General features: G+C 49.8%; 2 protein-coding genes across 2 annotated transcripts; both read left to right on the top strand.

The window, feature by feature from the left end:
- Positions 1-1,993: 1,993 nt before the first annotated feature.
- On the top strand, positions 1,994-9,087 carry OCSTAMP (osteoclast stimulatory transmembrane protein). The gene is made up of 3 exons (XM_069546334.1): positions 1,994-2,058; positions 4,959-5,964; positions 7,823-9,087. The coding sequence occupies exons 1-3, from the start codon at positions 2,015-2,017 to the stop codon at positions 8,186-8,188; spliced, it is 1,416 nt and encodes a 471-aa protein (XP_069402435.1). The 5' UTR covers positions 1,994-2,014; the 3' UTR covers positions 8,189-9,087.
- An 11,097-nt stretch (positions 9,088-20,184) lies between these two features.
- On the top strand, positions 20,185-24,549 carry LOC138416893 (thyrotropin-releasing hormone receptor-like). The gene is made up of 2 exons (XM_069546377.1): positions 20,185-20,916; positions 24,151-24,549. Exons 1-2 carry the CDS (start codon positions 20,185-20,187, stop codon positions 24,547-24,549), a joined length of 1,131 nt encoding a protein of 376 aa, XP_069402478.1.
- The last annotated feature ends 1,815 nt before the right edge of the window (positions 24,550-26,364 follow it).

Raw genomic sequence — 26,364 nt, 5'->3', positions numbered from 1 at the left:
GTTTACTGGACCCTGTACATACATTATCAGATTGAATTCTCAACCCTAAGAAGTAGGTACTAGTATTCTCTTCATAGCAGAATATATTAAAGTTCAGAGAGGGACAGTGTCTTCCCCAAGGTCACACAGCACACTAAAAGGCACAGCTGGCATCTCAGTGCAGGTCTGCGGCCTCCAGCCCAGAGCCCCTGCAGCAGAGAAACAGCAAGACAGCCCCCTGCACCGGTCTGCTGAGGTTTCCTGCAGAGCCTGTGATCCAGCGACCCTCACACGGGCCCACAGACCTACCAAGATTGGCCTGCACATGGTCTTGCATTTTTTTTAAAAAAAAAGCTAGCTTTTAAATTGAGGGACTTTCCATAAAAATGGGAATGAGTGGCTTCTTTGGAAAAACTAGCCACTCTGGTAATGTGAGGCCTCATTTTCAAGGGGCTTCAACACTGTTCAGGGAGCAGAGTAGAAGCTACGCTTCTCGAAGGGTCTCCACGTGGCAGCTCACCGCTCTTTCCATTGGGCTCACCCTGCTGCTTGCCTTGCAGGTGCCTGCATTTCCTGCTCTTGATCTACTCTGGGTCCCCAGCTCTTGGCAGACTTGACGGTGGCCCGGCTTCCCAGGCTGTGATCCGGGCAGGGTGTTCGGCCCTCTGAGGCCTGCAGGTGTCTCATCCCAATTGCGTGACTATGAGAATGTCACTTCCCTTATCTGAGCCGTGGGACGCCCTCCCTCAGGCCTGAGCAAGGGACCCAGCCGATGTCCTTAGAAGGGAAATGACAGGGAGTCTGGAATGTCACCTAGGTGTGCCCCCTGCACCAGTCTGTCCTGCAGGGTGGGGCGCTGGGGGCTCAGGAGAGGCCTCCTGGGGCAGATGGTCCTGCTGGCAGTGATGGGCACAGAGACCCTGGGTCGGGTGAGGGGCAGGGGAGGGGTGTCTGCTTTCCAGGGAGAGATTGGCTTTCAGGAAAGCCTGGAAGTGTACCCGCAGGGCAGTGACTGCAGTAGAGCCCCGCACAGGGAATTCATGTTGAGTGCCTACTCTTGCCAGGGCCGGATGCATCCCAAGGTCAGTGTGAATCTTGTGAATTCTTCCCTCCTCACCAGTAGGGCCCAGGGGCTGACCAGGAAATTCTGGAGCAAGACTACTGACTATAAACTGTGGCTCTAGCTATTACTAGCTAAGTGGCTGGATTGAGGGACTTAAATCTCTGGATCAATTTTCTGAACTGAAGAATGGAAATAACAGCATTGTTGGGAGAAGCAATTCTGTGGGCATGATTAGAAGCTACTTAGGAGTTTGCCTCATCCTTAGCAAGTGCTCAATAAATGCTAACTGCTCTTATAAGCACTCTCTGTTAAGAGGAGGAAACTGAGACAGAGAGGTGAGGTCACTTGCCCAAAGTCACACAGCTGGTTGGGTGGGGGTGGGGGGTGGTGGCGGGACAAAGCTGTGATTCAAAGCCAGGTCCACGTTGGAATAAAGACAGGAAGGGAGCTGAGAGAGGGTCCAGAGCCACTGACGGTCAGAAAGAATCATAGCAGAGGTCCAGTGGTCTCCTGTGGGTTTCCACCCGCTAAGAGCTAGGGACCAGGCTCCTCTGGGGGCACATAACTGTTCAGTGGGAGGGAAAGGAAAAGCTGAGCTGAGGTCTATCCCCAACACCACCACCAATGAGCTGCATTGCTCCCCTGAGCCTCAGTTTCCTCTTCTGTGAAATGGGACTAATTCTACCTTCCTGCTATCAGGTTTAGTCGTGTTGCTTGTAAAAGACCATTTCCCTCCGCCCATACCTTCCAGCAGCTCCTGCCGGCCAGAAGAGGATGAAGCAGCTTGCCCAACCCCCTGGGAGGTGGACCCAAGCAGGGCGGGACAAGGCCATCAGGAGCACTTGATTAAGGGCAGAAAAGCAGAAGTGACAGGATTTCCCAAGTCCTGGAGGACGCAATTCCCCCCACTTCCCCTCCACCTGCCATCGCTGCCTGAGCCCGCCTGCCCACATCTGCTGCTGTTCAGGAAGCATGAGGCCCCCCAGGGGGACACTTGAACACCTCATCAGGACCAGGTAGGTCTGGGGACTTTGGACACTGGGGGCCACAGGCAAGAACACAGTCAACAAGCCTGATGGGTATGAGCCTAGGTCTCAAGCTCTGCTGTTCCCCGGTAGTGTGACCTCGGGGAAATCTTCACCTCTTTAAGTCTCACTTTCCTAAGCTGTGAAATGGGAGTAATAATAATGTCTGTGAGACCGTTGTGAGAGCTAAATGAGAAAATGCACACTTACTGCTTGCCATCATGCTTGGCTCAGAGTAAACACCCAGTGAATGGCAACTGACTCCTTACCCTTTACAACATTCAATGCACACCATGGTACACAATATGACTTAGAACTGGTTTTCCATTCCAATATCATTTAAATGATTAGCTATCATTTTAACAGCTATCATGTTCTGAATATGAATTATACAATAGAAAGCTTAGTTCCAAATTAAAATGCCATCAGGGGCTGGGAAGACCGTAATTCATCATCCCTATCCTCAAGTGGGTCCTCAACGCTGCCCAGCATGTATAGAACTTCCCTAGTTCATTTACTCACTGACTCTCCTGGACAAATATTTTACAGCTTCTTGTCCATCTTCAAATTTCCATCATCTCTTCCAGCATTCTCACCATCAATGCTGATCTGGCTTCCTGCTACCCTGAACAAACAGAAACAAACATGTAACAGTCTACAAATATTTACGGAGCACCCACTATACATCAGACACTATTCTGGGTACTTGGCGTATATCAGTGATCAAGAGAGACCAAGTCCCTATATTGGTGAAATTGATGCTCTCATGATAGATCATGGCTGACGTGGTACTTGCTATGTGCCAGATACAAAACGACCCTGTGAGGTACCACTTCTGTTGTACCATTTTACAGATGAGAAAACTGAGGCTGATAGAAAGAAACTTGCCCAAGGTCACACAGATGGTGAGTGGTGAAGTGGGGATTTGAACCCAAGCAGTCTGGAGGTCACACACTTAACTATTGCTCTGTTCTGTGTGGATCGGATGATGCTGATACATATGCACCTACACCTTGCCTGTCCATTCATCATCACCTGTACCCATTTTCTCTGCCATCCTACCTACTACTGAGGATGAAAGTCCCCTGCTCCTTTCTAAGACCAGCCCTAGCTTCCATGCCCTGCCACCCACTGAAGGATATTACTCCAGGGATCCGCCCCTTCATCACTGTCTCCACTCTTGATTGGATCCTCCATCTACCAACATGCTAGACTTTCTCTAACTTAAATGAACTTGGTCCCATTTCCCACATCAGCTACTATACAATTTCTCAGCACCGTTACTGCACAAATGACCTGGAACTGCTGTCTACACTTATGTCTCACGTTCTTCTCTGTCCAGTCTCCCATGAATCCACTCTAGCTAGGTTTTGGCCCAACATGCCTCCAAGCTGCCCTTGTCCACGTCACCAGTGACCTCCAGGTGGCTAAATCCAATGGTCATTGCTCAGCCCTCATCTTTCTTGACCCACCAGCAGCACTTGGCACATTGGATCACTCCCTTCTTCTTGAAACACTTCACTGACCTGGCTTCCCAAGCCCCACTTGGCCTGGTTCTCAGTCTCCTTCACTCCCAATCCCCTCCTCACCTCCCAGCCCATGAACTCTGGAGTGCCAAGAGGGTCTGTCCTTGGAGCTCTCTCCTTCCTGGCTACACACGGTCTTAAAGAATTTCATCTTCCCCATCTTTAAAGACCATCTATCAGTCCATGACTCCCAACTTTCTATCTCCTGCCTGATCTCTCCTCTGAATTCCAGACTGTGTTTTTAATCACACACGGCAGTTCTGCCAAATGGCTGAACCGGCGTCTCAGTTTCCCCTCTGCCCCCTCCACTCAAGCTTTTCAACCACAGGTTTCCCATCTCAGGAAACATCACCTCAAGGCTTTCAGCTGGTCAGGCACAAAACCTCCCTGTCATGCTGACTCCATTCTCTCTCTCCCACCCACAGCCAATCAATCAGTCTGCCAGTCATGTTGGTTTTTCCAACAAAACATATCCAGAACCCAGCTCTCCTTACTATTCCTCTGCTGTCACGCTTCAAAGGAAGCTCTATGAGGTCAGAAATTCTCCTCTGTTTTATTCATTCCTGCTTCTCCAATGACTAGCACAACTGCTTAACAAATGTTTGTCAAATGAATAAATAAGAGTATAATAGAGGAGAAATTTTCCTCAGATCAGCTGGTCCACTCTCTCCATCCCCTAAATTATAGAGGAGACAGAGGTCTATAAAGAAGGAATGTCCGGGGTCACACAGTGAGCTGACCAAAACTATGAAGTCAAGTGAAATAGCACCCCTCCCTGGGACTCCCTTGATGGCTCAGATGGTAAAGAATCTGCCTGCAATGTGGGAGACCTGGGTTCGATCCCCTAGTCAGGAAGATCCCCTGGAGAAGTGAATGGCTCCCCACTTCAGTATTCTTGCCTGGAGAATTCCATAGACAGAGGAGCCTGGTGGGGCTATATACTCCATGAGGTTGCAAAGAACTGGACACGACTGAGTGACTAACACATCCAGCACCTCTCCCTCTTTCTCTCTTGTGCATTTTCTCTTCCATCTGTGCTTCTCTCTCCATGACTCTTTCAGTCCCCTGTACCGGTTGCCCTCACAAAACATAAACAGCCCAGACACACATCTTCAGTAATCTGGGTTCTTTTCCTCCTAACTCAGTGAGAATAGTCCTGGGAAGGCTCTGATTGGCTCAGCTTGGGTCATGTGGGTTTGGGATGGGTTACTCTGATTGGCCCACCAATTGGGAGCTGTGCCCACCTCTATAGCTAAGAGGGTGGAGCCTGTTAACAGTTGAAGAGTTTTTAGGACAGGACCCCTGGGGAAACAGGCAACCCTCCAACCCTCCTGATAGAGGTTCCCCCGATTTACTTTTGTGCAGGTGGAGATACTGGTACCTGGGGCTCCGCAAGGCCCTTGCCCTGCTGCAGGCCACCTGGATTGCCTACTCAAAGCCCATCCCAGCCAGCTGTGGCCAGCTGCTGACCCAGGTCCTCCTGTGTGGTGCCCTGGCCCTTGCTGCCGCAAGTCTGACCTACTGCTGGCTGGCGTCCTCGCTGCTTTATCCTCTCGGGCCCTCGGCCGTAGTGGCCACTGTCTGCGGCCTCCTGGCCTTCCTGGGGCTGGTCCTGGTGCCCCCCGCCCGCTGCCTGTTTGCGCTCAGTGTGCCCACGCTGGGCACAGAGCAAGGCCGCCGGCTTCTTCTGTCCTGGAGCACCGCCACCCTGACCATCGCCGTGGTGCCCAATGTCCTGGCCAACCTGCGTGCCGCTGGGCAGGTGCTGAGGTGCGTCACGGAGGGCTCCTTGGAGAGTCTGCTCAACACCACTCACTGGCTGCAGACAGGATCCCAGGCCCTGGGCCCTGATGGCCAGGCGGGCAGCCAAGGCCTGACGCTCCAGGCCCAGGGTGACAGCGCCGCTGCTTTCCGGCTCCATGTGCTCAGGGTCACCCAGCAGGTCCTGGAGGACTTCTCTAGCCTGGAGTCCTCAGCCCGGGTGGTAGCACTGGGGACCCAGAGGGTGGTCACTGGGCTCTTTATGCTGGGCCTCCTGTTGGACTCAGCCTGGTACCTCCACTGCTACCTGACCGACCTGCGGTTTGATAACATCTATGCCACCCGGCAGCTGACTCAGCGGCTGGCAGAGGTCGGGGCCACCCACCTGACGGCCTCCCCTCCAGCCTGGCTGCTCTGGGCAGCCCGGCCGAGGCTGTCCCAGGCGGAACTGCTGAGCTGTCTGGTGAGGCTGGGGCTGTTCACCCTGCTCCTGCTGGCCATGGCGGTGACGGTGGCCCTGGACCACGTGGCCTTCCTCCTGGCACAGGCAGCCGTGGGCTGGGCTCGGGAGCTGCCCGCTGTGCCCGTCACGCTCACCATCAAGTACGATGTAAGTGCTGTGCCTGGAAGGTGTAAACAGAGTCATTTCCTTGAGGCAAAGGATTGCTGGTATTGTTTAGTCGTTCAGTCGTGTCAGACTGTTTGCAACCCTGTGGACTGTAGCCCACCAGGCTCCTCTGTCCATGGGATTCTCCAGGCAAGAATACTGGGGTGGGTTGCCATTTCCTTCTCCAGGGGATCTTCCTGACCCAGGGATCGAACCTGCATCTCCTGCATTGCAGACAGACTCTTTACAGTCTGAGCCATCAGGGAAGCCTAAGGGAAAGGATAGGGTTTGTTAAACCCTTGACTCATAATGGAGTTTTACTTGCCTGCAAGTCTTCGTCCTTGGATAAGCATGAGATCCAGAGGCTTTGGCAGATAAACGCATTTAATTCTCAGGACAGACTAAGGCAGTGGGTTCTGTTTTCACCCCTTATCACTCTGGATACTGATACCCAGAGACATTTACAATAACTTGCCCCCCAAAGTCACTCTTCACGTGTGACAGCGTGTCCCAGCCTCATTTTTCTCATGTGTACAAACTGGATCAATCCTCCTACAAGATGACCATGAGCCTTAAAACGTGGTAGTCTCTAGAAGTATCTAGTAGGCTCCATGCCACATAGGAGATGTTTAATAAATAGTGGCTGTTATTAATAGCTCACATCTATAGATAATAGACTAGAGGCATGCCACATAGGAGATGTTTAATAAATAGTGGCTGTTATTAATAGCTCACATCTATAGATAATAGACTAGAGGTGACCTTACCAATGGTCAAGATCAGGAGTCCACCAACAAGAGCCACAGGTCAATTCTGCCAGCTTGCTGTGTTTGTAAATTGAGTTTTATTGGACTCAAATTAGCCATGTCCATGTATTGTCTATGCCTGTTCTATGAAGCTGAATATTTGCAAGAGGGATTGTATGACCTACCAAGCCTGAAATATTTACTATTTTAATAGTGATATATAAAATACCATCTATTTACTATTGGAAAAATTTACTATCTCATCTAGTTTTGTGATTTTTAATCTTCTTTGGCCACAAATCTTCTTTTTAATGGTGAGATCTCGCACAGAAATCCACTGTGTAAAACATGCCAAAGTATCAGACTCTGAGCTAATAATATTAGTAGTTAATATTTATTGAATACTTATTCTGTATGGGCTTCCCAGGCGGTGCTACTGGTAAAGAACCCACCTGCCAATGCAGGAAACATAAGAGATGTAAGTTTGATCCCTGGGTCGGGAAGATCCCCTGGAGGAGGGCATGGCAACCCACTCCAGCATTCTTGCCTGGAAAATTCCATGGACAGAGGACCCTGGTGGTCTACAGTCCATGGGGTCACTCAAGAATCAGACATGACTGAGCATACACATACGTAGTAATAGAAGCAGGACATTGGGACCCACTCTGGCTGGGACTGATCCCTCGGTGGGTTGCATGTAACTCTCAGTGTGACCTTAGGTTCCCATCTTTTAAATGAGGCTCTTGATAGAATCAACCTCATACAACTGTGTTTATTTGATGGATTAGAATGTCTGAAGTATGCACTAAAGGCTCAAAGGAGAGAAAAATGCCCATAGGCATGAATTGGCTTTCTCTAAAGCATTCTCTGCAAAGAGAATAATAATAATAATAAAATAGCATTTGTCTGGTGCTTTTCATTCGGCAAAAAGCCTGTTTCTGATTCCTGATCTCATTGGGCCCTCCTCAAGCCCAGGAAGTAGGAGTTACTTCTGCGCCCAGTTTGCAGACACGCAGGCAGGGAAAGTTGGACCCGTCCAGCCCCAGAAGCATCTGTTTGTCGGGGAGGGAATGGCCGGGGTGTCTGCTGACTTGACCTTTCCCTCCTTTCTGAAGGCTAAGTACACCGTCCTGGGCTTCATCCCCTTCCTCTTCAACCAGCCGCCTCCAGAGAACCCTTACCTCTCTGCCCACAACTCTTTCCAGTGGGAGCTGCGCTTCACTGCCCCTGGCTGCCCGCTGCTGCCCGCCCAGCGCCCGCACACGGCCGCGCTCCTGGCTGCAGGTGCCCTGCAGCTCGTGGCTTGCTCCACGGTCCTCCTGGAGACCTATGCCCGCCGCTTGCGGCACAGCATCGCTGCCTCCTTCTTCAGGACCCAGGAGGCCAGGAGGGTCCGCCACCTTCATGCCCGCCTCCAGCGAAGATATGACAGGCACCGAGGCCAGCCAGCACAGCCGCAAGATGCTTCCTCCTGCTCCTGACCCCTAGGCTGGCAGCAAGCGCCCAGCACAGGTAGACAGACCTGCGGGATGCCTAGAAGGACACGGAGCAGTGAGACTGAGGGGAAAGAGCTTTGGCGTCGCCCAGACCTGAGTTGTAACCTTGGTCCCTCTTCTGCCTCCCTGTGTAACCTTGGGTAGATTGCTTCCCATCTCTGAGCTTTGGTTTCTGTATCTGAATAAGGACTGCATAATGGCACCCCACTCCAGTACTCGCCTGGAAAATCCCATGGACGGAGGAGCCTGGTAGGCTGCAGTCCATGAGGTCGCTGAGAGCTGGACATGACTCAGTGACTTCACTTTCACTTTTTACTTTCATGCATTGGAGAAGGAAACGGCAACCCACTCCAGTGTTCTTGCCTGGAGAATCCCAGGGACGGGGGAGCCTGGTGGGCTGCAGTCCATGAGGTCGCTGAGAGTTGGACATGACTCAGTGACTTCACTTTCACTTTTCACTTTCATGCATTGGAGAAGGAAATGGCAACCCACTCCAGTGTTCTTGCCTGGAGAATCCCAGGGACGGGGGAGCCTGGTGGGCTGCCATCTATGGGGTCACACAGAGTCGGACACGTCTGAAGCGACTTAGCAGCAGCAGCAACAACAATTAATGTGACCTCCTTTGCTCATGGAAACATAGTAAGGATGGGGTGAGACGGTGGGCAGCAAAGGCCTGGATAAACAGAAAAGGATGATACACGGTGCAGACAGGCTTCCTCTGGGCAAGTCGGGGGGCTTCCGTCCAGGCTGCCCACTGCGTTGGCTGCTGTCCCCCGTAGCTGGAGACTTTGCACCCTCATTGTGTCTGAAATTCTCCCTGGAACTTATCTATGTGTTCCTGAATCCTCTAGACTTATTTATAGTCATTAAAATTTTCTCGGTTTTATAAATATATTTTATTAATTAAATTCTAAATTAGATTGTTATTCCTTTCCTTCCAGTTCCTTCAGGGGTTTCCAAACTAGGGTTGCCAAGTTTTGCAAATAAATGTTCATGTTTGGGATCGCATGTACACCCGTGGTGGATTCATGTCAATGTATGGCAAAACCAATACAGTAATGTAAAGTAAAATAAAGTAAAAATAAAAATTTAAAAAATAATAATAAATGTACATGATACCTGGTTCAATTTGAGTTTCAGATAAACACCAATACAGGTTTTGTATAAGTACATCCTGAAGATACTTACATGAGACCCATATTTGTTGTTTATCTGAAATTCAAATTGATGGGTAGTTGTAGTTTATGGCCACTTCATCCCTATCGAAATTATGATACTGTTGCAGCTCCTTACCCTGTGGGCTTGGTACTCCCTGTCTTTCCCTCTAGGTCATTTTCTGCCCTTCTCTCACTGCTCTCTTTCCCAGGCATCTGACCTTTAGTGATTCTGTCACTCCCTTGACCTCTGACCTCTGGTTGGGCTCAGCCAACAGTATGCGCTGGCAGGAGGTCTAACGTGGGAGCGGGGAGAGAGGTCAGGATGTTAGTCTGGGAGACCTCCTGGCAGAGGCCCGTGTTCCTGCTCTGCGTGACCCCTGCCCCGTGGCTGCAATCCCTGCTGCATTTCCAGAGGTACCAATCTACCAGGTACAGGTCTTTGGCGGTGTCCCCATCCTTCCCTTCACCAAGTCCCCACCTCTGTGTCTTCATTAAACTCTCCTAAGTTATCCCTTTGAGATCTCTTTCCTGCCTGTGTTACAAATTCTTGACCGAGTCAGCCTCTCCCTCGCTTGCATGGACTTAAGCTCCCCAGAGGCTGGTTTGCACCTCAAGGTGATATTCTTGCTATTCCCACATCCTAGAACACTCTTGCTTCAATCAAGGCCAGCTTCTTTGCATCACTGGGACATTAGCTTAAGTATCACCTCCTCAGAGAAGACTTCCCTGACTACTCTACCTAAAATTGTCCCATCCCACCTAGTCCTCCTCTATCGCAGGAGTCAGCAAGCTCCAATCTGTGGGCCAGATCAGGTTTGTTTCCATGAATAGGTTTTATTGGACTTTTGATACACTTATTTAATAGTCTCTGACTTCCTTTGCTGTGATGGGAAATATGAGTAGTTCAGACATGGTGTAGGAAATCTGAAATATTTATCACCTGGCTCTTTAAATAAAATGGTTGCTGACCCCTGCTCTTTCATATTAAATTGTTCCATCATCTTTATACATAATTCTACCAATATCCTTTATTGTCTTACGTATGCATTTGTATATTTAGCTCTCTCCTTTTGTTTGTTTGTTTACTTGAAGGTGTGTTTCATGACATGCCCACAAGCGTGCAAACTCCATGCTATCTGTCTGGTCTTCCACAGTTTTCCTAGCATCTCAAGCAGAAGCCGAGCAAGGGCTCAGTAATGATTATGTACACAGCCAGATACCTGGTGGTAGAATGTTTTAAAATACTTGCTTATTCACTTATTTGGCTGCACTGGGTCTTAGCTGCACGTGGGATCTTTAGTTGAGGTATGTGGGAGCTAGTTCCCTGCAGGGATTGAAGCCTGGCCACCCACCTTGGGAGCTCGGAGTCTTAGCCACTGGACCACCAGGGAAGTCCCAGGAGGTAGAATTGCATTCTCTCTGGTCTCAGCTCCTTCCTGAAGATCTGGGGCTTGAAGGAGGGGGTGGTCAGGCACTGGAAGCAGGCTGAGTTTGTGGCCAAACGGGAAGATGCTAAGCGGTAAGAGCACATCCCAAGCCAAGTGTCTCCACTTGAACAGCCAGTATGTTTGGGAGAATCGCATCAGACTCCAGCCATCAGCTTTGCGTGCCAAGGCCAGCTCCCTCAGGACCAAGCATGTGGTGGACAGAATAACGCCCCCCAAAGCGGTCCACGCCCTAATCCTCAAAACCTGTGAGTATGTTACCTGACATGGCCAAAGGGGTTTTGCAGATGTGACTGTCAAGTGTCTTGAAATGGGGAGATTATCCTGAAATATAATGTGTGCTGGGGAGGGCAATGTCATCACAAGAGGGAGAAGGAAGGACAGAGTCGGGAAGAGGGGATATGATGGCCAGAGCAGAGGTTTGGGTGATTTTGTTGTGAGGGAGGGGCCGTGAGCCAAGGAGTGTGGGCAGCCTGTCGTCCCAGGCTGGCAGAGTAGGAGAAAGTGGGGCTGTGGGGTCCCCAGAGCCAAGCACTCCTCTCTCCCCTGATGCCCTCCACTCCCCTCCAGATTCTGGCTAGAGCGGATCTGCTGCTGCTGCTAAGTCGCTTCAGTCATGTCCGACTCTTTGTGACCCCATAGACGGCAGCCCACATCCTGATTAAGTACCATAAAATAAAGCCATGAGTTGTCTTTTGCTGTTGTTTATAACAACAGATTTAAAAAACAAAATAGGAGATGCAAACTGTTCATCATCACTCCTAAACATCTAAAAAAAAGTTTTCTTGCTTCTGAGTCAGTTTCTAGGTCTTCCTTTGTGTGCAATCTGAGTAATGGGTAGATAAGGTCACGTACACACTCCTGTATTCAAAATGGATAACCAACTAGAACCTACTGTGTAGCACATGGAACTCTATTCAGTGTTATGTGCCAACCTGGATGGGAGTGGGGTGTGGTTACATGTATACGCCTGACTTCAAGGCTGGCTTAAAACTCAACATTCAAAAAACTAAGATCATGGTATCCCCTCATGGCAAATAGATGGGAAAACAATGGAAACAGTGAGAGACTTTATTTTCTTGGGCTCCAAAATCACTGCAGATGATGACTGCAGCCATGAAATTAAAAGACGCTTGTTCCTTCGAAGAAAAGCTATGACCAACCTAGACAGCATATTAAAAAGCAGAGAGAGACATTACTTTGCCAACAAAGGTCTGTCTAGTCAAAGCTATGGTTTTTCCAGTAGTCATGTATGGATGTGAGAGTTGGACCATAAAGAAAGCTAAGTACTTTGAAGAACTGATGTTTTGAACTGTGGTGTTGGAGAAGACTCTTGAGTGTTTCTTGGACTGCAAGGAGATCAAACCAGTCAATCGTAAAATAAATCAGTCCTGAATATTCATTGGAAGGACTGATGCTGAGGCTGAAACTCCAATACTTTGGCCACCTGATGTGAAGAACTGACTCATTGGAAAAGACCCTGATGCTGGGAGAGAGTGAAGGCAGGAGGAGAAGGTGACCACAGAGGAAGAGATGGTTGGATGGCATCACCAACTCGATGGACCTGAATTTGAGTGTACTCTGGGAGTTGGTGATGGACAGGGAGGCCTGGTGTGCTTCAGTCCATGGGGTCGCAAAGAGTCAGATGTAACTGAGTGACTGAATTGAACTGATACCCTAATACAAAATAAAAAGTTTGAAGTTTGAAAAAAAAAAAGAAATATGAAACTAATTTGATCTAATTTGAAAAGGACTAATGTGACCTGAACTGGGTGCCCTCTCAGTTAGGGTTTGATTACAGATTAAAGAAAATTCCTTAGATATTTTAAGCCAGGAGATATTTAACACAGGGAATGAGTCCTTATGAAAGGTTGGAAGTACTAGAGGAAAGGACGTCCAGGAATGAGGGTCCAGAGCTGCCTTAACCAAGGAACTTGGCTCTGGGATAAATCAGGAAGGTAAGAAATCAGGAAGCAGGGTTCAAACTGCTGGATCTCAGGATGCACTCTCTTAGCTGTGTAGACAGATGAGAAAGGTGCCTCTGTAACCAGAGCCAGGCTGCATGTGGGAGACTTGGCCCCCAAAAACATGGATGCCCAGGCTTGGCCTTTCGACTCCCAAAATACTAGTCCCCTAATACTGAGATCCCTGCACCTCCAGCAGGGCTACCACAGGCGCACCTGTAGGGGAAGCAGTCCATAGCACGGGCCACATGAATGATGCATCCCCAGGTGAAGGGCTGAGCATCCCTGCCTTGCATGGCTGTACACGGTGATCAGGCTTTCAGGACACTGCTTACCAATAGAAATAGAAGCAACAAAACTGCAACTCTACTTTCACCTCACAAATTGCACGTGTATGCTGTATCGCCTCAGGGGTGTCTGATTCTGTGCGACCCCATGGACTCTGACCCACCAGGCTCCTCTGTGCATGGGATTCTCCAGGCAAGAATACCGGAGTGGGTTGCCATTCCCTCCTCCAGAGGATCTTCCTGACCCAGGGATCAAACCCGTGTCTCTTACATCTCCTGCATTGGCAGGCGGGTTCTTTACCACTAGCGAGAGAACCACAATCACACTGGAATCCAATCTGTAAGACTGGGAAACAGATTTCAGTTTTCCAAAGACTGAAAAACTATACTTTGAGAAGACATGCCAAAACAATGACTTTGAAACTTTTTTGACCTCAGCCCACACAGAAAATACCTGTTTCTTTGCAACTACACACATACACATACACACACACGGGCTTTCCCAGGGGCTCCGTGGTAAAGAAACCACCTGCAATGCAGGAGACCCGGGTTCGATCCCTGGGTGGGGAAGACCCCCTGGAGAAGGGAATGGCAACCCACTCCGGTATTCTTGTCTGGAGAATCCCATGCACAGAGGAGCCTGGTAGGCTACAGTCCATGGGGTCACAAACGGTTGAACATGACTGAAGCAACTGAGCATGCAAGTGCACACACACACACATACACACACATGCACACACAAACTAAAATAAAATTTTAATGAAAAAGTTTTTTAAAATTATTTATTCATTTGTTTGTCTGTGTCAGGTCTTCGTTGCGGCATGTGGGATCTTCCTTGTGTCATACAGGGTCTTTGGTTGTGGCACGTGGACTCATTCATCTCACGCAGGCTCCAGAGCTCGCAGCCTCAATATTTGCCCCATGTGGGCATGGTTGCTCCACAGCAAATAGGATCTTAGTTTCCTGACCAGGGATCAAACCTGGACCCCCAGGGAAGACCCCGCGTTTAGTCTTAACTTGTGCAATGCACTTTGATGTTTTTCTCCTGTCCTATTCTGCCGCAGTCCATGTAATCATATCTGGTTCTGTTCTATTCTAGTGCAGTCTATCTATTCCATTCTGGTCTCCTCTGCTCTACTGAATGCTACGGGTTAAGGTTTTACCCAATTGAAAACCCCATTGAAAAGGAGGATTGATTGGCTATTAGGAAGAAGAATGGATTGTGTATCATATTTGCCCTAGAGATGGATACTTTTCAGATGGGAGGTAGGCAGGTTAGAAATAAGAGGGAAAGAGGAAATATTCATAACGTTGCTACCTGGAGGATGAAACACTGAGACACAGAGATGAGAAAAGGGGATTTTTAAAAACATTTTTGTGGTGTATTACTCCCCTTGGGGTTTTCTCCAGAAACTCCACTAAAAATAAAATTACTTTCCCTTTCACTCTATGTTGCTACCAAAGTGTTTATCTGAATGCCAGGACTCAAGGCGAGCCCAGTGAGTCGGGTTCCCTGCAGTCACATGTCATTACAGAGGGAGGACACACAGATGGAGCTTCAAGCCAGCGCCTCTGATCCGTCCTTTAATGGAATTGACATCCAAAGGCACATCCCAGTGGTTGGGTTTTCACAAGGATGGAGAACAGAAATCCTGCCATCTGCCCCCTCCACCCCTACGCCCTCAGCTCTGGGGTATTTTTCAGCTGTGAGTCAGCAATTGCACTGAGCTGGCCGCACTCCGGCCACTCTTCCACCCACTCCCCAAAGGTGTTTGTCCTCATCCCCGAGGAGCACGCTAGTCTCCCCGACACCCAGCCCCCATCACGTCCACTCTCACAAAGCTGCCTTGTCATTTGCATGGGCAGTGACTCACCCACACATTTTTAAAAAATTTCCCAAGTATTACATGAACTTTTGCCCCTATAAAAATGAGAGCATTACAGATAATAATAGCTAGCGTTTGCTGGGTGTGCGGAGTTTGCTAGTAAATGCTTAACAACTGGCTCTTTAAGAAAAAAAAAAAAAAGCCCTCATATATAGTGTTTGCTGATTTCCATGGTGTAAATACTCCTACCATGTGATTTCAAGCAACCCACATGTTGTCACTGGAAGAGGACCTAGGAATGGATGCCTGCAACTGACTCTCATGAGCTGGCTCCAGCACGCCATCAGATGTGCCCCAAACTCTATAAAACCCCCATGTACATCATCTGGTTTAAACCTCACAGAAGTGTATGAGATCAATGGTATTGTCATCTTTGTTTAGAGGCAAAGAAATTGAGATTCAGAGGGGTTAACTATTTTCCCCAAAGCCGCACAGCTAACAAACAACAGAGTTCAGACTCCACCACTTAGTTAGTAGTTGTGTGACATTGAACAAATCACTAAGTCTCTCTGTATGTCGTTTTCCCTTCCTTTCAGTGGGAGCTAACAGAGCTTTCCTCTATCCATGTGAGATACACATGGAAAGAAGCGTCTGGCCCAGGCTTTACAAATGCACAGAATTCACCAACATCTCACGTGCTGTGTGCTGTGCTGTGATAAGTTGCTTCTGTCGTGTCTGACTCTTTGTGACCCTATGGACTGCAGCCCACCAGGCTCCTCTGTTCATGGGATTCTCTAGGCAAGAATACTGGGTTGCCCTGCCCTCCTCCAGGGGATCTGCCCAACCCAGGGATTAAGTCACAATCACATGACTTACATCTCCTGCACTGGCAGGCAAGTTCTTTACCACTAGCACCACCTGAGATGTCCAACATTTCTTACGTTTACTCAACGAATACTTATTGGACAACTCTGTATATTAAGCCCTGTGCTGAGGTCTGGTGATCCAGTGGTAAAAGGGACACATGAAGCTCCTTATGAAACTTACATCCTAGATGAAAGACTGGCAACAAACAAGGTAATAAGTTAGCAAGATAATTTCACCTGGAGACAAAGAGGGTGGTCAGCAATCTTAGATGGGGTGGCCAGGGACAGCCTCTCTAAGGAGATAGCTTTTGATTTGAGGCCTGAAGGATAAGCAGGAGACAGACCTGCAAAAAGAAAAGGAAAGAACATTCCAGACAGGAAAAGCTGCAAGTGCAAAGGCCCTAAAGTGGAGACAAGTTTGATGTTTATGAAGGACAGAAATGATGAGGAGGAGGTTGTCAGATCGCTTGTCTGAGGCTTAGCTCCTTTCAGGACACCCACCGGGCTCCCTGCTGGGTGCTTGGCCCAGAAGGACGGAGCAGAGTAAAGGCCAGTTCCAGCTCTCCTGACAGTCCCACACTTTACCTCAGGAGCCTCTTCCTCTTTGGCCTAGAGACTGGAAAACACGGGGCTGGAACCTCCTTCTGTCTTCTATCCCAAGAGCCCTCTGGCATGAGCAAAGTCTACAGATGAGAAGCCTGAGGTTCAGAGAGGATTATGTGATTTTTCCCAGAGTCACAAATGTGAATGTTGACCTTTCTCCTACTCTGACTTCAGAGCAAGTCAGATGGGCGAGGTGGTGCTAATTTCCCTTGACTGAGGTGAGGGAGAGAGCCCTGGGGTCTCCAGCCGGAGACGGTGAATGGTCCAGGGACCTGGAAAGCTGGCAGCAGCTGACGCCCTCTGCTGGCTGCCACAGGACCATCCTTGGGATGACTGCCGGGAAGAAAAGGTACCAGGTAAGAAGGCCAACAACTCTGCTGCCCCACCTCACTGCCCACCTGGAAATGCCAAGGTGATCCTAGACGTGAGTTCAAGTGCTGGGTTCCAATCTCAGGTCCAGGACTGGGCAACTCTGCAGTATCAGCTCTCAGGGGCTCTTGTCTCTTCCCTGTTGATCAAAGAGGGTGGGAGCAGTCTGTGAAACAGCAAGACCACCCACCTGTGCTCAGGTCTCAGACCAGAGGTTCTTCATGCAGCAATTTACAGGAGTGAGAGGAAGAAGGCTCCCTCTTGTAGCACCATCACAACCATTGGACTTCAGACGGCCCGGTGTGTCCCTCCTGTGACTCTCCTAGAGTCTTCCCTCCCCTCTCTCCCTCTCTCTCTCTTTCTCTGCCCCACCCCTCCCTTCCACTAGAGCTGGTTATATAAGAATATAACCTCCCCAGAGCACCCCCCTCCACTGCAGCAATAATCCTTCATGATTCATTAACTAGAATTAGTCTCTCACTTCTTTCCACCCTGATCACTGGGAGGGGAGATGGGACTAGCAAGACTGGCTGAAATGTTTTTCAAAGGATGGGCCACAAAATGTGGATCAGGAACCAAATTAACAGATGGCAACCAGTCTTTCTAAAAAATAAAATAGAATAGAAAATACCAGCACACATTGCTCCTAGTAAGCCCAAGTGTAATTTTGTAAAAATCGTTTCAGCTCGTTGCGTGCATGTGAGTGTGAGAGGTATACTAAGATACTATATAAAATTTATTTTTTGTGGATCCTGGGTGAAGAGAAAACTAGTAACTTAAATTGTTTGGGATAGAATTGATGATGGACAAACAGAATGACCAGGAACTCTGCTTAAACGTCACTTTCTTGGGATTGCATTACCATGACTTCCCTGGTGGTCTAGCGACTAGGACTCTGTGCTTCCAACGCAGGGGGTGTGGGTTCAGTCACTGGTTGCGGAACTGAGATCCCACTTGCTACACGGTGTGGTCAAAACCTAAAATAAAAAGATAAAAAAAAACTATGGCTCTCCAACTCACACTGCTGTAGCATCTTAAAACTCTTATGACACGTGTAATTATCTATTTGCTTCCTGCCTTCCTCCCTTACTACACTATAAGTGCTAGGAAGCCAGGGACCAAGTTTTTTTGTGTTCACAGTGGCCCCCTAACTGAAATGCCTTCAAAAGGGCAGGGTCTGGTGGAAGGTTTAGAACCAGCTAGATCTGGTTCCAACACCGACTTTATCTCTACTGTCAATTAACACCAAGTAGATCACTTCATCTCTCTAAAACCCTGTTTCCACATCTGTAAAAGGGGAGCAATCATGCCCACTTTGCCTAATTCTAAGTTGGCTATTCACAACAACAACCCAGCTCTAACATAACAGAAGGCCATCAGTGCACATGTGTTAAATTATTGAGTGGGTTTCCCTTCCCACTTGGATAGTCTTTGCTTTCTGATAATTGAGGACAGTTTGGTTCACTTGTGTCCTGTTATCATTATCTGGCAACCACCCGTGTTATAAAGCTCATGGATTGTGTGTCAGAACTTTGAACAGGGCAGAGTGGGGATCTAATAGTACTTTCCCCATAGGACACAGAGAGTATAGAATTACATATTTGGGGAGCACACAGAGCGTCGCCAGGCAATACCTGGTGGTTCATACACATTAGTCATCATTTGTGATAGAGACTGACAACAGGGACAATGGAATTTTGGCTGGTGCCCCCAGAATACTCCCCTGGTAAGTTCCCTCTCATTCTCTCTTTGTCCATTTATCAGATTTGTAGACAGAGCAAGCTCTTCAGAGAAGAAGGGGAAGAAGAAGGGGGAGGAGAGGGATACAGCAATAGATAGATGGATGATAGAGATGGAGAGACAGGGATAGAACTGTAACTACCCATATATTCGCCCCTTGCCACAGTCAAGCACAGCTAAGTGTTTCACATGGATTTTCCCCACATCAATCATGTGAGCCTCCCAAGGACACTCCGAGATGTGTTTTATCATTATCGTTCTATTTCACAGATGAAGAAATAATTTTTAGAGAGCATAATCGACGGATCCTCAGCAGCAAACAACTGTCAGCATCTGCTAGAGGCAGGCAGGAAGCTAGGCTCCCTGGAAGCAACCTCTATGCCTCTTATGAAGCTTAGTGTGGTCCCACCTTCAAAGAGCTTCCTCTAGTGAAGAGACAAGTCCTTTCATTCATTCAACTATCCTTAAGCATCTTTTCAGCAGCAAGAACAGAACTTAAGATTCCTAACAGGTTTGTGCCCTGTGAATGGCACCATCTGGAAGGGAGAGATTCTTGTGGGGCGGGGCACCCTCCAAGAATTTACAGCTCAGCTTCAGAAGGAAGGAAAGAAAATTGGGAAAAGTAAGCAAGAGAATGAAATGGCAACCTACTCCAGTACTCTTGCCTGGAAAATTCCATGAATGGAAGAGCCTGGTAGGCTACAGTCGTTGGGATCGCAGAGTCGGACACGATTGAGCAACTTCACTGGTTTAGGAGGAGACAGGAGCAACCCAAGTACAGAGAAGCAAGTAGCTTTCCTTTCCCGCAGCTCTAGGTCTCTGCTCCCCATTTGTCAGGAGCAGGGCTGAGGTTTCTGCCAGGGAGAATGGGATAGGATCCCGGAACTGTGTTGGAAAGCCAGCGGGTCTTCGACTCCTCCCTATCCCGCCGCCCACCTCCGGGTCCAGAGGAGATGCTCCTGTAGAGAAAGAAGGGAGGACGCAAAGCCCAGGGTAGGGGCGCGCGAGCAGGGCTCACCGTTCCTTTTTCAACTTCCGTACCCCACCGCACCGTCCCCGATCTGACCTCGTGCGGTGCCAGGAGCTGGTGGAAAGAACTGGTGCCGAGCTGGGGCAACCGGAATGAGCCAAGTGGCATCAGTGGAGAGGACAAGGCAACAGTAGAGGAGCCTGCCTGGGGGAGTTGTGCAGAGCCGAGAGAAGAGGTTAGAGAGGCAAAGGATCGGTCAGTCCGCGCACCGAACTTCATCGACTGGATCCCCGAGTCTACAGTCCTGAGCCTGCAGAACTGGAGAGGAAAGGTAGGAGCTGAGAGCGCTCCAGCAGTTGGTCCTGAAGGACGCGGCATTCGGGTGCCCGGTCCCCCTGCTGGAGCGCGACCCTACAATCCAGAACGCTCTGCTGCAGTCAACCCCACCCCGGGAGCGATCGAGCCAACTGAGCAGCACAAGCCTAATTCCTGATGCCTCCGAGTTCCCAGCGTCCCGGGTGGGGGCAGTGAGACCCTGCCTGGAGTTGGAGAAACCAGTTAAGCTGGAGACAGCTGCTAGACCCGCCCCTCCTCCCCGAGACGCGCAGCTTCCTTCAGGGAGATTCTCCCAGGACACCTTTGCACCTGGAGTCATTCCCCAACTCGCTGCAGCCTTCGCGGGGCAGTGCGGACCGGGGCGCATGGAGAAGCCCCCGAGCACTCTGAGCTCGCAAACTCGTCGGGCCCGGGCTTCATGCCCCGCCCCCCACTGACTGTCCAGGCAGTGACCTTGACCTTGGTGCCCCTCGTGTGCGCCGTGGGGGTGGCGGGCAACACCATGGTGGTCCTGGTGGTGGCCCGGAGCCGCCACATGGTCACGTCCACCAACTGTTACCTGGTGAGCCTGGCCCCTGCGAACCTGCTGATGCTCCTGGCGGCTGGAGTGCCCGCTGTGACCGAGGCGGCCTCCGCCCGGGTTTGGACCTTCGGCCACGCCGGCTGCCTGGGCATCACCTGCCTGCAGTACGTGGGCATCAACGCGTCCACGGGCTCCATCACCGCGTTCACGGTGGAGCGCTACCTCGCCATCTGCCGCCCTCTGAGCGCCCAGGCTCTGTGCACGGCGGCGCAGGCCAAGCGCATCGCGGCGTTGGTGTGGCTGGGCACCGGCGCCTACTGCGTGCTCTGGCTCTTCCTGGTGGACACGCGCGAGACCGCGTACGCCGACGGCGTGCAGGTGCAGTGCGGCTACCGCTTGCCGCGCTCCCTCTACCTGCCTGTCTGCTTCCTGGACTTCGCGCTCTTCTACGCGCTGCCCCTGGGCTTGGCCACCGTGTGCTACGCGCTCATAGCGCGCGTCCTCTTCGCGGGGCCGCTGCCTCCTGGCGACCCGGGACGGTCGGGCTCTGTGCACCAGGGCGGCCCCGCTGGCCAAGGGCGCTTGTCTTCCCGCTGCAGGAGGGGTGCCCTCAACTCCCGGAAGCAGGTAGGGCCCTCCTCCCCCCTCTTTCAGACCCCTGTACTGAGCCTGCAGCAGATGTGTGGATGGCACCTTGGGCCCTTCTGCAGTCAAAAATGTAGTGAAAGGGTTAGTGGCTCAGTCGTGTCCGACTTTGCGACCCCGTGGACTGTAACCCACCAGGCGCCTCTGTCCAAATTCTTTACGCAAGAATACTGCAGTGGGGAGCCATTCCCTTCTGCAGGGCGGGGAGCTTCCCCACCCAGGGATGGAACCCAGGTTTCCTGCATTGCACGCAGATTCTTGACGGTCTGAGCCACCAGGGAAGCCCTCTGGAGTCAAGCTCAAATCCGGGTCATGACACTTATTGGGCTTGTTTTGGGAGAGGTCACTTCTGTCTTTCTGAGCTTGTTTCCTCTCCTGTTGTACGAGATAAGGGCAATCTGCAGCACTTTGGAGTGCCAGCAGAAATGGAATAATTCATTTAGAGCCAATGTCACAAACTTGGGCTTTCCTCGTGGCTCACGTGGTGAAGAGTCTGCCTGCAGTGCAGGAGACCCAAGTTCAATCCCTGGGTCGGGAAGATCCCCTGGAGAAGGAAATGGCAACCCAGTCCAGTATTCTTGCCCGGAAAATCCCATGGACAGGGGAGCCTGGCGGGCTACAGTCCATGGGGTCGCGAAGAGTCGGACGCTAAAGGCTAAATTCATGTTGATTTATTATTATACTTCCTCAGTGAGTCCCTCCACCATAGCCATTATTCCCCTTCTTCTACTGATGAGGAAAGTGAAGCTCAGAGAGGTGAAGTGACTTTCCAAGACAATTCCACATCCTCTGGTGCTAAAGCTGCTTCAGTGGACAGTCTGAAAGCACAAGAGGAGAAAGGATCCTGGGGAGGAATCCAGCATTTACTGAGTGCTTGCTGTGTGCCTGATTATCTGATGGTTCCTGAAATCATTCATGTTCGGGAGGTTTACTACCTGAATTTACGGAAAAGGCAACAGGCAGAGGGGACAAGGGAGGGACCAAGGTGACATGGCAGGGGACCTGGGAGCAGGAACCCAACTGCCCATCCCTGTATCTTCACCCCTGTTCCAGCAGTTTCACCATACCACAGGGGTTTGCAGGAATAGAGGTGGGAGGACCGCTTTCTGGGTCCAGCTGGTCTTTATCTTCAGCCTGCCACCCCGACCCACAGCTTGTGTGGGAGGCGGAGGCACCTCGTCCTGGCTGAATCACTCCTGAGCCAGGCAAGAACCATCCGTGCCATCTCCCTCCCTCTTGGAATGGGCACACTGTTGAGGGGGCTCTTCCAACTGCCCCAAAAGCCCCTTTGGCCCATCCTGCTTGCAGACAACTTAGATCAAAGTAGTTTTTAGAGGGAAGGCGGCAGGACATGGGCTGAACAAGTCTAAAATAGAAAGTTTTGGTTCCAGACAAATGCAACTCCTGTCCTCACACTTATTTACTACTGTTTCTGCTCTCAGGCTCAACCCGGAAGGACTGGGATCAAAATCCTGCCTGACCTATGCTGTAGGTGAAACTTCCAGAAGTAAAAAGAGTATTCTAGACCTAGGTTCTGGCCCTTAGCTTTGTTAATGTCTTGCTGTGTGGCTTTGGGTAAGTCACTTCACCTTGCTGAGACTTGATTTCTTCCACTGGAAAATAAAATAATTATAGTGTCTATCTACCCCAGTGGATGGTAGTAAATATAAATCTAATGTATAGTAAGTGTTCAATATATGGTACCTATTGCTATTGTTTTGTTGGGGCATTTATGTTTTATTTTTATAACGTTGAGTTTTTACACCAACTCCGTGATGTATCATGTCATCATCTCAGAGGAAACGGGGTCACAGAAAGGCTGCCCAAGGTCACAGAGTTGGTAAGTGACAGAACCAAGATTTGAACCCAGGAAACCTGGCTCCAGGGCCCACCACACTGCTGGTATTTCTCACCCAAGTGAACGTAAAATAGAATGGAACAGGATCTGAATTTGGTACAGTCAGAAGTCAAGACCTTCTAGGGGATTCCTGTGATTTTTCATGGTTCCTGGAGAATATTATATAACATGAACTTATTGACTCAGCCAGAGCCAAGCCTCTTAGGAGAGGAACTAAACTCACAGACTCTAAGAAGTAATTGTACTCTGGAAAACCAGGCTAGCTTCTGCCTTGATGAGAAAGTTGTCTCTCCCCTGTTCCCCAGAGCTGATTGAATGTATCCAGGGTTTGCTGGTCACAGAACCGGTGACAGGACTATTTGAGCAGTTGCAGCTCATTAAGCTCATCAAGAACTATTTGAGCAGTTGAAGCTCATAACGTTTGCCACCATGTTTGGTCTCTGGAGGGGTCACTGAGGACTCCAGGGTCCGGGGCTCGTGGGCGCTGCTAGCCTCCGCAGTGTTAGTGATGTCCCGGCTCCCTTGACAGACGCCCCCTTGTGGCGATTTCATTCCAGAATTTAGAAACTGCATCTTTTGAAACGCCTTCCAGCGTGCACTCCTCTTGGAGGCTTCATTTAGTCTGTGCTTTGAGGGAAGTGCTGCGGAGATCTGAAGAGTTAGGAAGTGAAGAGGAGGGAGCAGGGAGGGGCAAACAGGTGGCCAAGAGCAAAGGCAGGAAGGAGAATCAGAAGGGAGGGGGCAGGGTGAGTGAAAGAGCAGGAAGGAAGCATGTGGCTGGGTCTGTTGGGGAGAAGTGATGTAGCTGGAGAGAGGGACAGTCCGAGGCCAAACAGCTGGTTTGCAGTGGAGCAAGGATTCTAACCCAGCTGTTGCCGCTCTAAACCTCACACAGTTGCAATAGTGGTAGTAGAGGTTATGTTAGCAGCAGCAGCAGCAGCAGTAAACCCACAATAACCCCACAAAAGCATCTCTCCTATGGCTGGCGCTATTCTACATTCTTTACTGGCATGAACTCCTTCAGTCCTCGTGTCCACCTATGATGACAGCAGTACCGTGTCTCCATCCTATAGAGAAAGGGCCTGAAGCTCAGTGGATGAGTGAATTTGCGTCCAGTATGTGGGAGCCGCCCATTCAAAGGCTTTGGAGGTGGATTGGAGCTGGGAGGTTTCTGAAGACCTGAGCAGAGCAGAGAAGGATGCGGAGCGGTTTTCTCGGTGAGGATGGAGTTGAAGTGAGGACATGCGTGCAATCACAGATTGGCCAGGCCCGGACACTCTTGTGTTACAGAGAGACCTGGAAGCCAGGATTCTCCCTTGGCACCCATGCGTTTCTTGTTTTCCTGTCTCACCCGGCAGGTCACCAAGATGCTGGCTGTGGCGGTGGTCCTTCTCACTCTGCTGTGGCTGCCCTACCGCGCCCTGGTGGTGGTGAATTCCTTCCTGAGCCCGCCCTACCTCAACCTTGGCTTCCTTCTCTTCTGCCGCCTTTGCATCTATGTGAACAGCGCCGTCAACCCCATCGTCTATGCCCTCATGTCCCAGCGTTTCCGGGAGGCCTTCCATGGACTGTTTCAGTGCCACCTGGCCCGGCCCAAGCCCCCGCCCCAGGAGGCCAGCCCTGTTTATGACAGCGTCATCGGAGACTGTTCCCAGGACAGATTGGGCTCTTGGAAGAAACCAGGGGGTGTGATGTCCATACAGGAAGGGGATCCTGCCACTTCACGGCGAGACCCCCCCCCCATTTACCCCTATTGAGGTGAAGGGGTCTCCATGCATCAGAGACATGGGATTGGAGAAGAGAGTGGTGTCCAGGGCTGCTCGGGAGAGGTGCATGAGCTGTGCACTGCACAACCCTAGGAATCTCTATTTACATCACAGACAGCCTAGATTTGTGTATTTGGTAAAACAGTTTCAATAAATATACAAATATTTAAATAAATATACAAATTCAATAAATATACAAATCTAAGAGATGCTCCCAAATATTTATTATATGAATAAATAAATGAATGAAAATGAAAGTTGCTCAGTCATGTGTGACTCTTTATGACCCCATGGACTATACAGTACATGGGATTCTCCAGGCCAGAATACTGGGGTGGGTAGCCTTTCCCTTTCTCCAGGGGATCCTCCCAACCCTGGGATCGAACCTAGGTCTCCCCAATTGAAGGCGGATTCTTTACCAGCTGAGCCACAAATGAATAGATAATGAATAAAAACAAATTTTAATCCTAATACTCAAGACCCGTTGCTGAGATCTGGCTTCCAGTTTGAGGAAGAGCTGAGGTGCAGATTGTGACTTGTTGTTAAGTTCTTTGTTGGCAACAGAAAGTATCTCTGGCTAATGAAATCAGAAAGGAATTGGTTGGAGCTGGAAAGAATTGTAACCAGGATAACTCCAGGGATCCACATGGCAGGAGTTAGTGGGCAGTGACTTCATGGCATCCATGTTAGAATGAATCAACTCCACCTAGACCAGAAGTAGGATGGGTAGCTTACTGGACCATCATTCCATGACTGACACTGATGGTTATGTGGGCTGAGTACTGCTCGGTTCCTGTGGGCACCACCCGGCAGTCTAAAATGGACAGATTCCATGAAGTTGTGCAGTGCACAGCCTATGTGAGTGTATATGGTAGGCCTTAATGGGAATAGGGTTGTTCCCCAAAGAAAAATGGAAGTGCTTGTTATCAGGAAAAAGTGGTATAGATGTCAGGAGGACCAAACAAAAGCGATCTGCTAAGTCGCTTCAGTCGTGTCCGACTCCGTGTGACCCCATAGACGGCAGCCCACTAGGCTCCTCCGTCCCTGGGATTCTCCAGGCAAGAATACTGGAGTGGGTTGCCATTTCCTTCTCCAACACATGAAAGAGCGAAACAACTAACAATAATAGATATCCATCACAGAGGAGTCGACCCAGATTAACAGGAGCGGGAGCCTTCTGCCCCGGGAACGAAGTTCACCTGCCCTCAATGGCCGCTGATCTGCGATAATACCTCCACCTAGTGGCCACAGTGGCAACTGCATTATCCAATATCTGCTTGCTCGTCTGCCTTTTTATTGTTTTCTTCTCTTTCCTATCTGCCCTCCAGCCATCTACCCTCCAGCCATCTACCCTCCTCTCCCACCCCTCCCCTACTTCTCCCCTCCCCTCCCCCTAGACTCCCGGACTAATCATCGCCTCCGAGGACCAGTCCCTGAGCTCTGTGATGACAGGCCTGAGGCGTGGAGTTGGAGATCTAGGAAGCTATAGAACTCAAGACCCCAGCCCCTTTCCCTGTTTCCCCCTCATTCTTGCAATATCTTTCTACATTTTATCTAAATTTACACAATCATATGTATTTTATGTACATAACTTTATCTAAACGTGTATATGTAAAAAAAAAACAGAATTATGCTTAATAGATGTCTTATGTTTTATTTCTTTAAAAAATACTATGTGTGGACAATGGTAAAAGTCTTTATTGAATTTGTTACCATATTTCTCTTGTTGTTATAGGCTGGCTTTTTGGCTGACAGGAATGTGGCCTTCTGGCTCCCCGACTAGGAATCTAACCTGTGTCCTCTGCC

This window comes from Ovis canadensis, chromosome 13, assembly GCF_042477335.2.
Source record: "Ovis canadensis isolate MfBH-ARS-UI-01 breed Bighorn chromosome 13, ARS-UI_OviCan_v2, whole genome shotgun sequence".
Lineage (NCBI taxonomy): Eukaryota > Metazoa > Chordata > Mammalia > Artiodactyla > Bovidae > Ovis > Ovis canadensis.
Note: the sequence above shows the minus strand (reverse complement) of the source record. Positions and strands in the feature narration are given on the sequence as shown.

Bases quoted from the DNA above. Each gene is read 5' to 3' on its own strand.
- OCSTAMP (XM_069546334.1), top strand. From the start codon at position 2,015: ATGAGGCCCCCCAGGGGGACACTTGAACACCTCATCAGGACCAG. The intron at 2,059-4,958 runs GTAGGTCTGGGG...ACTTTTGTGCAG, and splicing joins GAACACCTCATCAGGACCAG to GTGGAGATACTGGTACCTGG. The intron at 5,965-7,822 runs GTAAGTGCTGTG...TCCTTTCTGAAG, and splicing joins CGCTCACCATCAAGTACGAT to GCTAAGTACACCGTCCTGGG.
- LOC138416893 (XM_069546377.1), top strand. From the start codon at position 20,185: ATGCCCCGCCCCCCACTGACTGTCCAGGCAGTGACCTTGACCTTGGTG. The intron at 20,917-24,150 runs GTAGGGCCCTCC...CTCACCCGGCAG, and splicing joins CCCTCAACTCCCGGAAGCAG to GTCACCAAGATGCTGGCTGT.